Source organism: Anopheles maculipalpis, chromosome 3RL (genome assembly GCF_943734695.1).
Source record: "Anopheles maculipalpis chromosome 3RL, idAnoMacuDA_375_x, whole genome shotgun sequence".
Classification (NCBI taxonomy): domain Eukaryota; kingdom Metazoa; phylum Arthropoda; class Insecta; order Diptera; family Culicidae; genus Anopheles; species Anopheles maculipalpis.
Window position 1 is genome coordinate 68,719,862 of NC_064872.1, and position 14,274 is coordinate 68,734,135.

The 14,274-nt window shown below is 43.2% G+C and overlaps 3 protein-coding genes across 3 annotated transcripts in view; 1 reads left to right on the plus strand and 2 right to left on the minus strand.

The window, feature by feature from the left end:
• LOC126562554 (guanine nucleotide-binding protein subunit beta-1) overlaps positions 1-3,921 on the plus strand; it is a 99,544-nt gene extending 95,623 nt beyond the window's left edge. The window contains exon 2 of the mRNA XM_050219099.1: positions 2,866-3,921. Coding sequence (XP_050075056.1) covers positions 2,899-3,921 — 1,023 coding nt within the window. The 5' untranslated portion in view covers positions 2,866-2,898. The remainder of the gene's footprint in view (positions 1-2,865) is intronic.
• A 4,921-nt stretch (positions 3,922-8,842) lies between these two features.
• On the minus strand, positions 8,843-9,412 carry LOC126560920 (uncharacterized). Its single transcript, XM_050216871.1, has one exon. The coding sequence runs from the start codon at positions 9,410-9,412 to the stop codon at positions 8,843-8,845; it is 570 nt and encodes a 189-aa protein (XP_050072828.1).
• Positions 9,413-11,768: 2,356 nt separating this feature from the next.
• On the minus strand, positions 11,769-14,061 carry LOC126562351 (WD repeat domain phosphoinositide-interacting protein 2). The gene is made up of 5 exons (XM_050218825.1): positions 13,943-14,061; positions 13,700-13,871; positions 12,333-13,069; positions 11,983-12,113; positions 11,769-11,914 (listed from the first exon to the last, which is right to left on the minus strand). The coding sequence occupies exons 1-5, from the start codon at positions 14,008-14,010 to the stop codon at positions 11,769-11,771; spliced, it is 1,254 nt and encodes a 417-aa protein (XP_050074782.1). The 5' UTR covers positions 14,011-14,061.
• Positions 14,062-14,274: the final 213 nt, after the last annotated feature.

The window sequence follows — 14,274 nt, forward strand, 5'->3', positions numbered from 1 at the left end:
TTCGACAGTTCGGCAATAGGGCACGGTCAAGTACGTTCAACAGCACCATCCCTTCCCAGACAAATATGGTAACAGCAGTCAAACCGAGTTTCTGAATTTTGCACATCATTTTCATTATTTCGAACGAGTGTGCGAGTGTTCGGAAAATGATGGAAAGTTTTTTTCGCCGCCCCGCCCCCCCCCCCCCCCCTTTCCAGTTTGCGAGTTATATGTGGAAAACTTGTGAAAAAAATGTGATTTGCTTTCCTGAGCTGAATTGGTGTTGCTAGGGAGACATTTGCAACGGAACCACACATCGATCATCGCTTGAACTCGAATTATACTCGGTTCCAATTTATCCTTATGAAATGGGGAGGTAAAGCAAAAAAAAATCCTCCACTAGCCACTCCACGCACCGTCAATACACGCCCTCGTCGCGGCGTCTTCTCTTAACCCTTCAGTTATGGGAAAAAATCTCTAGACGCACCTTTTCCTACTCATTCCAGCAGTTGAAACCGTCCTCCATCACTCTTTCTCTCTTTCTCTCTCTCCGATGTGTCGTTTTTCACACCCAAAAGATTTCATTTTCCTCAATTTTCACCGTCTCATATCGGAACAGTTTTTTTATCTCATCCCTAAAGTGACTAACTGTGATGTGACTCTCTTTCACACTGTCTCATCCCTGAGTAGTGAGGAAAATGCTACCAGTGCACTTGTGTGAATAAGTATGCGCCGTATGTGTGTCTATGTGTAACTGATAAACGGAAGAAAAACGAGAATTTAATTTACCATTGCGATCCGTAACAGCGTTACGATACTAAAATAGTATTAATAGCAACAAACACAGGAACCAGAACAAGTGTCAGTAAAAGAGGCAAAGCGTAAAACGGATGTGAAGAACAAGCCTTCCTGTGCTGGAAATGGTGGTGCGTACGTGCAAGGGGGCCACATTACACTACTACTACCGCTAAACGAATACTGTGTGCTGTGAAAGCGAGACATGAAGGTGTGTGTGTGTGTCTTCATAGTTGCAAATAAATTTATACAGTGGAAAGCCAAAAGCCTCCTAGCTGCTAGCCTGCTAGGATGGAGATAGTCCACTGTTCGTGTTTGCGATTTTCACATTGTCCAACTGAGTGACTTTGACAGACGTCCAAAAGGTAGTAATCCTGCAGTGTCGGTTCGAGTGCTTCCCTCTCGAGTTCCCCGTTTAGGATGAACCATTTCGTCATCCATCCTTTTGCCTTTCGCGTGTAGGGCTTTGCCGTTGTCCCGCACACATACACACACTTATCACAATCCTCCCTACACACTAGTCGGCGACGGTGACCGCGCCTCTCGGTTTGCGTTTTTGCACGCATATCTTTCTCATAGCCGTGTATGAGGTACGACTCACACTCTCTCATCGAACCATCTCTATTACTCACACACACACCCTTCGTTTTTGTGATACAACAAAAAAAAAACGCGTTCGACAAGTGTATGCGCACACCTGTGTGTCTCACGTAATGTGTTGGTGAGCTGCTGATGTACACTCACTGCCATTTACCACTTCCAAAGTGGGCATAGTTCCGCACAGGATAGTTAGTAGATAAGTGCGTGAAGTTGTGTAGCTGGAGAAGCAAGACTTTAGTTTTTAGTGTTGCGAGTGTTCCGCCGAACATTTGTCGAAACGGTCATTCAATACGGTCTCGTGTCTAGTGAGGCACGGGTGTGTGAGGGACACAGTGACTGAGACGAGGTGTGAGCACACAACCATTGCTTTGGTCTGGTGAGAAGTGAGCGGTCAGTGAATTTTTGAAGTTGGCAGTGGTGGTGGGCTTTATTGGTGGTGAAGAGCCGCTTTTGCGTGCGCGGGAGTGAATGAGGAAAACCAGCAGGACAAAAAAAAAACGATAGTAAAAGCCTCACCAAACACCCACTAAGGGTGTGTGTCCTTTTTTGTGCTTGTGGCTTCTTCTTACTACCCCTTGGACTTTAAGTAAAAGTTGAACTTTATAAATATCTGGAAAGGCTGGACAATTATGATCAGTTGCCGTCAATCGATCCGGGTGTGTGAGATGGATACGCTACTTCCCAGCAGACCGTGGCACAAGGTGGTGTGAAAAAAAAAATTGGCACAATGAAATCAATAAGTGACTGCTGTCGAGCGAAGAGGAGGAACTGTTGCGATTCCTTTCAGTTCTTTTGGTCAAAGCTTTTTACCTTTTTTTTTTGTTTCGAAACATTGGTACCATATTCTTACCAGTTCTTTTCAATACTTTTATCTGTTTTACTTGCTGCAGTAAACGGCGGAACGAACAAATCGAACTGCAGCAACCACTAGCAGATCCCGTAATTTCATCGTCTTCATCATCATAATCATCAACGTCATCAGGTCATAATCATCACCAGGAAGGGGCCAAGAATTTGGACGAGTTCCTGACATAGAGAAAGGATATTAAGCTCGAAAACTACGACGGTGACGACTTTCGACAGGCACGAATATTACGTCTGGATTGTCTAGATATACAGCATTCCTGTTGAATAGTACGGTACGGCACAAAATTTGGAAGTCCATCAAGGCTCAAAGAACGAACTCCAAAAAAGAAAGAGAGAGAAAAAACAGTGTTCATTAACGATAGTGCTCGGTAGCCTATTATAAGAAAGACGCACCTGTCAGTGGATAGTGTGAAACTTCGGCTTATAAAGTAGTAAAGCACATCCCTGGATAGGAGTCCGAAACAATATCGCAAACCAAAAGCAAATGCACAAACGTGGAATAGGACGACGACGGAGCACAACAGTGTAGAAACGGTGCTAGATTTACGGAACGCGAAAAAAATCTAACGCAAAACAAACGCACAGAAAGCAAACTACGCAGCTGCTAGTTACTGGGACAGTAAGCACAACTTAAAACAAACAACACACAGCACAAGAATGAACGAACTGGAAGCGCTACGACAGGAGGCGGAAACGCTGAAGAATGCGATCCGGGATGCGCGGAAGGCGGCCTGCGACACGTCGCTCGTCCAGGCGACCAACAATCTCGAACCGATCGGTCGGATACAGATGCGCACGAGACGCACGCTGCGTGGCCATCTGGCGAAAATCTACGCCATGCACTGGGGCAGCGACTCGCGCAACCTGGTGTCGGCGTCGCAGGACGGCAAGCTGATCGTGTGGGACTCGCACACCACCAACAAGGTGCACGCGATCCCGCTCCGCTCGTCCTGGGTGATGACGTGCGCGTACGCCCCCTCGGGTAACTTTGTCGCGTGCGGCGGACTGGACAACATCTGCTCGATCTACAATCTGAAGACGCGCGAGGGCAATGTGCGGGTATCGCGCGAGCTGCCAGGGCACACGGGCTATCTGTCGTGCTGCCGGTTCCTGGACGATAATCAGATCGTGACGAGCTCAGGCGACATGTCCTGCGGACTGTGGGACATCGAGACGGGCCAGCAGTGCACATCGTTCCTAGGGCACACCGGGGACGTGATGGCACTGTCCCTGTCGCCCCAGTGCCGGGTGTTTGTGTCCGGTGCGTGTGACGCGTCGGCCAAGTTGTGGGACATCCGGGAGGGCCAATGCAAGCAGACGTTCCCGGGGCACGAGAGCGATATCAATGCGGTCACCTTCTTCCCGAACGGACACGCCTTTGCGACGGGTTCGGATGATGCCACCTGTCGGCTGTTTGACATCCGGGCGGATCAGGAGTTGGCGATGTACTCGCACGATAACATCATTTGCGGTATTACGTCGGTGGCGTTCTCGAAGTCGGGTCGGCTACTGTTGGCAGGATACGATGACTTCAACTGTAACGTTTGGGACACGCTTAAGGCGGAACGGGCGGGCATATTGGCGGGACACGACAATCGGGTGTCGTGTTTAGGCGTTACAGAGAACGGTATGGCGGTGGCGACCGGCTCCTGGGACTCGTTCCTGCGGGTATGGAATTAAGTGTGTTACGCAGTGGGCAGTAGTAGGCAAGTAGATGATTAGGAGGCCAGTGAAAAGGGAAGCAGTCGGCACCGGCGTTACGATGGTCGAACGGTGCAGCAAAACGTTCAGGAGCTGCCATTTAGGTTAATAATCACAGTACATATAAACTGATACTGATTTTTATTTCTAAACAACCACACTCCACACAACCATGTGTGTATGGCTGTGTATACACACACTCATAACGGAAACAAATCTTAAGGAGCAAAATCACATCTATGAAATGGAGCCGAACAAAGTAACTAGAAGAGAAAAAATCTTGCGCCTGACCGGATGACCAGATAGATCGATGCTCTTTTTATAAAAAATAAACACACACACACACACACACACACACACACACACACACACACACACACACACACACACACACACACACACACACACACGCGCATACACAAGGTAAAAGGGTGACTTTTTGTGACGCGGTTGTGGCGAATTGTCACAAATGGCAGTCATAAAAAGAAGCACAAACACTCACACGTACAAGTGGCCCAAATAGAGAGAAAAAGAGAAGGAGAGAGAAGCTTTTCCTTCCGAATAAAAAAAAACTACATAATATAATTGCACCATTTAAAGAGAAGAAACGCGTGTGCATGTGTGTGTGGTGTGTATGAGCATAAAAGTTTAAAATATAAAGCAAACACACACACACACACACACACACACACAATAGAAAAGCTGCAAAAAATAGGCGAAAAAGAACAAAAAACGGAGGGACAAAAACCAAAAACGGTCTCGTAGTTATTTGTATCGGAAACTATTTATCTATTCGCGCGTAAAAACAAACACACACAAATTCAATCATTATCGAACACGCAAACACATGCCCCCAAAACAAATTCATTTCAGAATAAAAGAAACAATTGGGTCTGGGTTGATTTTTGTGGTGAAAACAAACCAAAACACAAAAAAAACGGACAAAATAGAATACTTAGAGTGAAGCTTGAAGAGTAAAGCAAACAAATGTATAATATCATCCTCAAAAAAAAAAGGAAAAAACTTATTTTAAAAAAAAAATTATTGGAAAATACACACCTACGACACACCTACATCTTAGCCGCAAAAGCAAAAAAGTCGTTAAGTTGCATTTGATTTTGGGTTGTTTTTTCTCTTTCTCTCGATTCGACTTTTATGCATTTCTGCCCAATTGTGGGCAAAACAGTTTTGCTATAAATAATTCGTAAACGTTTATAGCAGCAGCATCCTAACACACGCTAATACTACATAAGGTAACAAAGAGAAGAAAAATCACTTCGCATCACACAAACACGAACATAATTAGGTAAAGAATACATAATACATGCATGCAACACTCCTGGTCGTGGTTGTGGCCAGAGAGAGAGAAACAGAGAGGGTAAAAAAGAGAGAGGCAGAAGGAAACAAAACAAACGCTATATAGAATACACTACACTAGTAGTTAAGAGAGTAAACCCTCTTAAGAAGTATGCATATTAGATCAAGATCGAATGGGCATCAGCAGCAAACACACACATATAGAAAGAGAAAAAAGAACAAACAAAACTGAAGAATAAAACTGCAAACCAAACCAACACACACACACACACACACACACAAAACTTATACTAATATTTGTCCCTGTAATATATATGATCGTAAGCTAGTGAACGGTAGTAGTGAAACGACTAGACGACGTGTTTAGTGGACGCGATAACGTTTAAGTAAATTGCAAATAAACAATTGAAGAAAAATTGAATCCAAAAAAAAGGAAAAGAAAATTGAAAGGCTTCGGAAACATTCGCCACCCTCCCCCCCCCCCCCTTCATTTTGGTTTGGCATGGTTTGCCGTCGGTGTTTTCTTGTCTAACTATAATTTTCCCCAGGCAAAAAACCATTTCCATGCTTCTTTTTAGTACTACAAAATTAATGCAAAAACAAAAATATGAGAAACACAAAGTAAAAATGAGAAACAACACACAAACCACGCACCGCACCACAACCCAGAAGAGAAGAAGGGAAAAGGAAGCAAATGAAATAAATGCATTGTATGAAAGCAAAGCAAAGAAAGGGGGAAATATAACAGATTGTGTTTGTCCTTTGAGGGTGAAAAACTGTAAAAAATGACGCACATTTCAAAGCAATTTTACTTTTTTCCTAACACTCAACCATTCTTATACAGAAACAGATAAATACCAACAACAGCGGCAGCGATCAGTGATAATAAATGTAATGACCAACAGAACAAACCTTAACAAAATAGTTTACCGTGACGAAAAACTAATAAACTATACAAACAAACACACACGCTCAATCGCAGCAATAGGCCATAAAACAAGCGATGAAAACCCAAAGCAAGAAGAGTAAATTGAAGTTAAAAACAAAAAGATTACAACACCTCTACAATTATAGTTGCAGTTAAAGGAAGTTTGTTGGAAAGATTTATGTTTTTTTTTAAGTTGCTGATGCCTTTCAGGACTTCGAGGCCATGCAAACAATATACATAAAAGTTGAAAAATGTATGAACTTGTGGCGTTGAGCCGTCATATTTAGCAATAAAAATACAGAAATATATGCTTTTGGGCAGTTTATCGATCAGTCCTCGGTCAGTACTTTAACACATTTTTTTTTTTTTGTAAATTTTCCACACTTTTTATCTGGTTTTGAGATCAATTTTTTGAGATCGGATCAGGAGATCCAACCCCAAAGGCTAGGAAAACCATTCTCAAAGTTGATCAAAGTGTCTGAAGTTCTGCTTGGATGCTCAGAAAAGGAAACCAAACGCAAAAAAAAAAAAATGCACGTAGCCATACGATTCAATATAACCTAATCGGGTTGATATCCGAGGTTGGGACAGATTTTAAGCACCAAATTTTCACAGTGTGCTGCACGCACAGATACTTAACGTTTTTCTTCGCCAAGTTTTATGGGGGAATGAATTTCATTTGGCGCACTAAATCATTCAAGGAAGGGCTAAGCACAAACCATGGAATGCAATCGTTGTTTTATAAAAGAAAACGAAATCATGCTAGTCCGGCTCGAAGCAGAGAGAGAGAGAGAGAGAGAGAGAGAGAGCGAGAGAGAGAGAGAGAGAGAGCTTAGTGTGCATCGCCTGAAACCGGTAAAAAAGGAGACGCAAGGCTAGAAATTGACGAGGCTGGACCTCACACGCGGAACGGGATGCATTAGGAAATTGTGTTTCATGTCACTTGTCGGAGTGGTTTTCGGTGAGCCGTATCCAAAAACATGTGTGGAATCAGCAACATTTCACCTAAAGGTGGAACAACAGCTAAAAAAGGAAGAATTTTTATTTATGCTTACACACACACACGCATCAAAATGCTGAAATGCAGCTCGAATATGAAGCAAATGAATTCATAGAACGACAACAAAAAGAGGCGCATACAAACAAACAAAAAAACACTAACCCGTAGAAACTTATCATTCGTGTGTGTGTGTGTGCATGTGTTACCATTGTGCAAAAAGTGCTTCATTCACAAGACAAATGGTATGAAACAAACACTAGAACTCGATAGGCGGGACGGTAAAATAATGAAAGTGAAGCGTAATAAATTGTATGGTATTCAATCAAACAAAAACAAAACAAAACAAAAACTCACTTTCAAAGAATAACACAAAATAAAGATAAAATAAAAGAAGAACGCGCAAACATGCACAAAAGTGGAGAATAAGGAAAAACAAACAAAAAAAAAAGAAAAGAAATACAAAACCAAAACAGCTAAAAACGTGCAAAAGGAAGGCGGAAAGTTGTAGCGTAAACTAGTATTTAGACGTAACTATATAGCATTCAAATGGGAGGAGAAAAAGCAAAACGGTAGCAGATGTGTAAGAAAAATAAAGTTGCTAATACAAGAACAAGAAGATGATGATGAAACATACAACAAAACATACCAAATATCCAAGGCAAAACACTTGAAACAAAAATGAAGAAAACAAAAGAAGAGAACGAACAAAATGGAAAAAAAATCAACACGCATTATGCGGATGCGGCTGTGAACTAGCCGTCAAGCAGTTATAATAAAAAAACGAGCAAACAACAAGCTAAACATTACACATAAAATAATAAAATGGGTGAAATTGAAACACGCACACAACAAAGATTACTAATCACCAAGAACAAGAAGAAAAACACGTGAAAAAGTACTTAGAGATCGAAGAGCGAAAAAAATACTTTGAAAACAATAGAAAATCAAGTTCTCTTACTGCAAAAAAGGTTTAAAAAAGAGAAGAGAAGAAAAAAAAAACACAGAAATATCAGCAAAAGAGAGAAACCAAACCAAGAGAAGACGCATTTAACGCTTGTAATAAAATGAACAAGACAACATCATAACGGCCATTCGTAGTGCATGGAGAAGTGAATGAAGAGAAGAACAAATAAAAACAGAAGAACACACTAATGAAAAGCAAATAAAATATGGAAAATTAAAAAAAAACTAGTAAGAGAAATATTGTGGAAAAAGCATCAAAAAAGCAAAGGAAAAATATGTGAAACACACACACTCACACACAGTAGCACACAAAAAATACACACACAAAACATCACAAGTATGTATCAGTGCGTATAGCGAAAAGTGTAGCGAAATGTACCGGAGGATAAGCTAGCGGAGAGGAAGCTATAAATGATTAAGCTAAGTAAAACATTGGACATGGATTGATATATGTGCGTGTGTATGTGTGTAAAGAGGGGACGAGGGATACACTCAAACAAACAAACCAATCGATTCGCAAAAACAGAAAAAAAAACCTAGTACACGTACACGTCGTTGAACAGAAGAAAAATGGAGAAATAAAGTAAACTAAAATTGAACAAAAAAAAAGGTGACTACGCTAGCTAAGCTATTTTTATTCTGTTCTTCGTTCCTCTGCTCCTCCTCGAAGCGGACATTCAAATTCGTTCATACTAGGGTTCGCTCTTGGCCATCCAGCGACGGATCAAGTCAAAGGTGGACCGCAACCCGTACCGTAACCATTGGACAGTGTACTCCAGCAGCAGCAAGGTATAGTAACGGAAGTAGTAGTACTCACGAGATTCCAGAAACAGTCCCAACCACAGGTAAGCCGTCTTGGCGACCTGCACCGACAGTTGGCAGGCTTTGACGATTGCACTTTGAGCTAGTTCGTACTCGCGGGAATTTATAACCACATTATAGGCCGTCGCTGTGTGCGCGGGAAGATTTCGAGCGAATTGCATCAGATTGTCCGGCGTAAGACGGCTTTTGTAGTTGCTCCACTGGATCGATTGTATCGTCTGGAGGATACTAGGATTCGTTGCTTTTTCCACACTTTTCGAAGATTTCACCGACGGAAGCGATTTGAGGGAATGTTGTGATGCGCTCTGGTTAAGGGTGCGCAAGGTACATCCAGAAGCCTTTTTGTCGACCGTATTCGTCGACCACCGGCGAACGTTCCACGCTCGTATGACGGTGTACGGTGTGGAGGGTACACCGACAAATCCTGATGTCTGGGCCATCCGGTGCAAATTGATGGCACGGGGTGCTGTTCGTTGCGATTGATTAAGCATGGTTCCGGCGAGTGTCGATCGATGGATAATGAGCGCTGCGAAAACAGTGAGCACGAACTTTGGACTGACTAATTTTGTTACTTCCACGCACCAAACACCGACAAAAAGTGACGGTTATTTATGATGGCTTTGATCGCTTTTGAAATGGTGGCGAGTTGAGTTGTGTGACGTTACTATGGTGATCCGTTGAACAGCTTGCTCTGCAAGATGGAGACGCCTGGTGGCTTGTTCACAATTTTTTTTTTGTTATTCTACGGACCGCACTAGTGGTTTTAACTTGTTTGGAGATCATCCTAGGATTTGGAGGCAACTTTGAATTGCTTTTTTTCCTTGGATATCTTTATCTTCTTTGCAGCGGACGACGCCTTAATTCCATGCATCGAATGTAGGTTCCTGCCAGTACTGGATGGTTTGATAGGATGGCCCCATGGTTAATGTTTAGCCACAATTTTATTAATGAAAATAATAAAGCTTTTCTCATCAGGAGGGTGAATAGCCTTTCAAAGGGGTGTAATTTTTTCATCAGATTTTCGGATGCTTACCTTAACATTGAGTCCAGCCAGTGGCTCGCAAGGTTTACTTTTTCTTCGAAAGATTTTATTGATCAATTGTTTTGTTTTGTTGGGGGGATGGGATGGTTTATTTATCTTACACACTATCGATAAATCAAGTTTGACTTCAGTACTACCCTGGTAGACGAACTGGACTAACTGATCTATGCAACGCGATCTAGTCCGCAAAACACGTTCACTAGAGTGCACAAAATGATTTGACACACTCTGGCAAAGATAATGCGTAGGTTAGTCACCACTATGCTTGCTGACCACCCGATGATGATACCATTATGCAACAGTGGCACTGTTTATCGCTCAAAAGCCAAACTGTGTCGAATGGCTTTTATGCTTCTTACATCGGTTAAAGCCTACATTACTCAAATTTACTTTTTTGTTTTGTATCTTGCTTTCGTCACATTTTACAGTCTCCAGCGTTAGGATGTGTTCCTTTCTTTTGCCCACTTCTTTCTGCACACCCACTTTCATGTTCTTCTTTTTTTAAACACTATTTTTTAAGGAAAAAGAATGAATGGTTCAACTTGCTAATTTAATTCTTGCACTACCGTTTTCCTCACCAACTGGGAAGAAATCTTATAACCGTTCTTGACACGTACCGTGACACATGTTTCGAGTACGGCGATGGGAAAGAATGAAAAGCTTAAAAAAATCTTTCACTATTATTAGCCATTAGTGTATGAATTGGGGTCCCACAATAGCGATATAGATATTGCGATATAACTTCTGCTGGTTTAACTTTACGTGCCATTGCCCGAGTACACAGAGCACAGTGGGGATGAATATAGAGTTTGAAAAGTTTTGAACCATCGAATTAACACAAAAACAAGAAGGATTCTGTAAATATTCTCTTTATGCCCTATTTATGTCCCTCAATCGATTGCGGGTGTGATTTATGCGCCATTTTTATCACATTGATGCTCTATATATATCCCACTTACCCGTCCCCTCGGTTCCTGTCCACAACAAAAAGGGGACAATTAAGTTGGCGAGCAAACTCTCCTTACAGCCTTTTTCGAATCCCTAAATATCGGGTGTGTCTGTGTGGACACGGCATCCATAACAGAGCGGCCTACTGTAGTACCGTTTCGCGGCTAGATCGACTGTTTTGATTGTAGGGAAAATATTACTGCACGCCTAGTCCTACTTGATCAGCCCGTTATTTGTGGATGCTTTCATAAACTGTGGTACATACCACAGTTGATATTTGATATTTTTGAATTCGCTGATCTGGTAGGACACCACAAAAATCTAAACAGTGCGGTACGGGGCACGATAGACCGATCTATGTAAATGCCGTGGTTGAAACCACACATTTGTTTACGTCAGTGTTGGTATAGTGTATGTGTATCATCATCGGTCTGTTTAGTATATATGTGTGTACACAAATTTAGTCCTGTTGTCCTTTGTAAGCCTATATACGTGCCACATCTTACTTCTTTTGCTTATAGCACGAACCGGGTTGAAGCGTGAAAACACCACGAAGCGAACAAAAGTCAATGAATTGATCGTCCCATTTAGCTTTTGTGAGACGCTGAAAACGACTTCCGGTATCTGTTCGATGTGTTCGAGCAAGCAAAAACTACGTGGCCGATTCAGTAACCATGAAGAGAGACAGAGAGAGCGAGAGCGAGCTTCCTGGAAACCATGATATCCGCACATTATTCCGTCCGAGCTTCACACCTCGGTTCATTCCGTTCGCCTTGCTTTTGTTTTACAAACACCAGCGAACTCTATTATTGCTGCGAATGGTCATGATGATCGTCATCTACGGAACCGGCACCACCACTGCCAGCACTACTACCGGCCGTACCGCGCACGGTAGCCGCATAGCTAGAGCCACCCGATGGTACCACCGTCGGTACACCGATTGGCATGGATTCTGTTGGGATCGGGAAAAAATGAAGCGTAAATTCAGCCATCCTCACTACTATTGAAGTATTGTCTTACCCGTTCTGGGCGGGTTCGGTGGTGGTTCGATGTTTCTGAGATCATGCTTTTTGATGAGCTGACACTCGCCGCCTCCTTCCGTCGGTATTTGGTACACGTACAGATATCCGTCCTGGGAGGCCACCAACATCCTACGGAAAGAAAAACACGATAAGCAACGCTGAGCAAGCAACCTACCGAATGAACTAAGTAGCTATGAAATCGTCATGTCGTAAAATTCTCTCTCTCTCCGAAAACCCTCTTAATCATCAAAACAAAACCGATGAATTGCAGATGAGAGAGATAGAGAGAGAGAGAGAGAGAGAGAGAGAGAGTTCACTGTATTTGCTACCCAAAAGCAGTACACGTACCTGAGCGCCTTCTGAATCGTTGTAATGACACAGGAATGTCTTAGCCCGGCTACGGGCAACAGCGCGGACGCAAACGCTCGCCCCTGCGAAAACACATCCGTCACTTGCGTTGGCAGCGGCAAATAGTTTGTGAACGCCTTGCTAATCTTGCCATACCATGCTTCCCCAGCGCCCTGTTCGTCGTTCGTTTCCGGTGATACGCGCTCCAGCTTAAACACGTGCACCGTTTCCGTGTTCGAGCTGCAGCACAGATACTTCGAACAGGTACTGAACGCAAGAGATGCTATCGAAACGCACCGCTTTACGCCCCGCCGAAACTCGAACAGCTTCGAACCATCGCTGACCGAAAATACCCGTATGACGGTACCCTTCTCGCTGGCCGTTGCAATTTCCGTACCGATCTGGCTGAACGCAATCGCGGCCAGTGGTGAATCGTGGGCCGGGATCATAATTTTTGCATGCAAATTAACTGCATCGAATATCTGTACCTCACCGACGGTCGCACTGCCCGGGTAGGCCAGATAGCAGTGGTCCGAATCGGATGCTAGCGCACACAGACCCGTCTTGTTCGGTGGTGTATCGCGTATCGTGTGCACAACCTTCATGTCGCGTATGTTGTGTATGTAGAGACTTTCCTCGAGGCAAACGACCAGCCGGGAGCGGTTCAGCTTTACCGCCAGGATCGTGTTCGAGTAGGAGTAGTTGCATATTTCTGTTCCCTTTTTAAAGTGACACACCTGTAAATTTTACGGAGGATAAAAGAACGATTATTTTGTTAATTTGTTTATGAATTCAACGGAGCTTGGAGGCAACTACTTAAGTCGGACCCTGTTAAAATAACTTAAAACTAAGAAGGATTTTTTCTGAGTTTCAGCTATATTTTCGTTTTTCATAATTACGAAAACGGAATGAATATCCGAAAAGGAACAAAATTTAAAAAAAACGGATCGAAATGAAAATGTCAAAATGGAGCGAAAGCATCAGAACGTAACTAGGGTGAAAGGTTCGAACCGGAACGGCCAACACCACACGACACATTAACAGGAAAGGGTCTGTGGAACTGTAACGAGTAAGACGCCTCAACGTTTAGTAATCTCCTAGCTAAAAGAGTGCTCGCCCGGACGTAAAGGCTGACTGCAGAGAGTAGAAACGGCATTGAGTCGATCCGATGGCCAAAAAAGAACCGCTACAAAGAACCTATGTCTAGCCCGAGGAGGGCACAGGGACCGCCATAATAAACGGGTTCTTATGAGAATTTTCGCTGGATGGACTCCAAGACTCTACGACTGACCGGACCATCGAACAGTAGAGCGTTTTTGCCGAAGTCGGATAAGAGTCAAGACATTCTAGCAATCAGAAACACCTACCTTAAGCTTCCTCGGGGCATTCAGCGAAACAACCGCAACTAGTGAGCTGCTAAACAGTCGCTCCACTAGACAAATGTCCTCCCCCAAGCTCGTGTATATCTGGTCCAGGTTTTGATCGACCGAATTCAACGAAAACAAACTGTATCCATTTTTCGAACCAACTGCCAAGGACCTGTAGGAGCAGAAGCATTAAGAAAAAGGGTTTAATAAAGTTTTCCAGTCGATAGCAATAAAAAGACATACGAGCAATCCTGATTAAAGTTGACGAAAAATCCTCCAGCATCTATATCCGTTCTAGCCAGTAGGCTCATGGCTTGCTTCAACAGAAACAGACTCGCCTCGGTTTGGGAGAGGGTTCTTTGTTTATGCTTCCTCCCTTTCTGCTGATGGCTCCTTCGATCTGTTCCTGTGTTGAGATTATTTGTGGATGACGACGTACACTGGTGATGGGAGAACACAAATATGTCAGCACCTTAGATTTTGAGGACTAAAATGGCATGTAAACCTGGGCATAACAAGTCCGATACTGCTTACATACCTGGTCGAAAGCCGACACTCGCTAAAGCTGGGTTTCT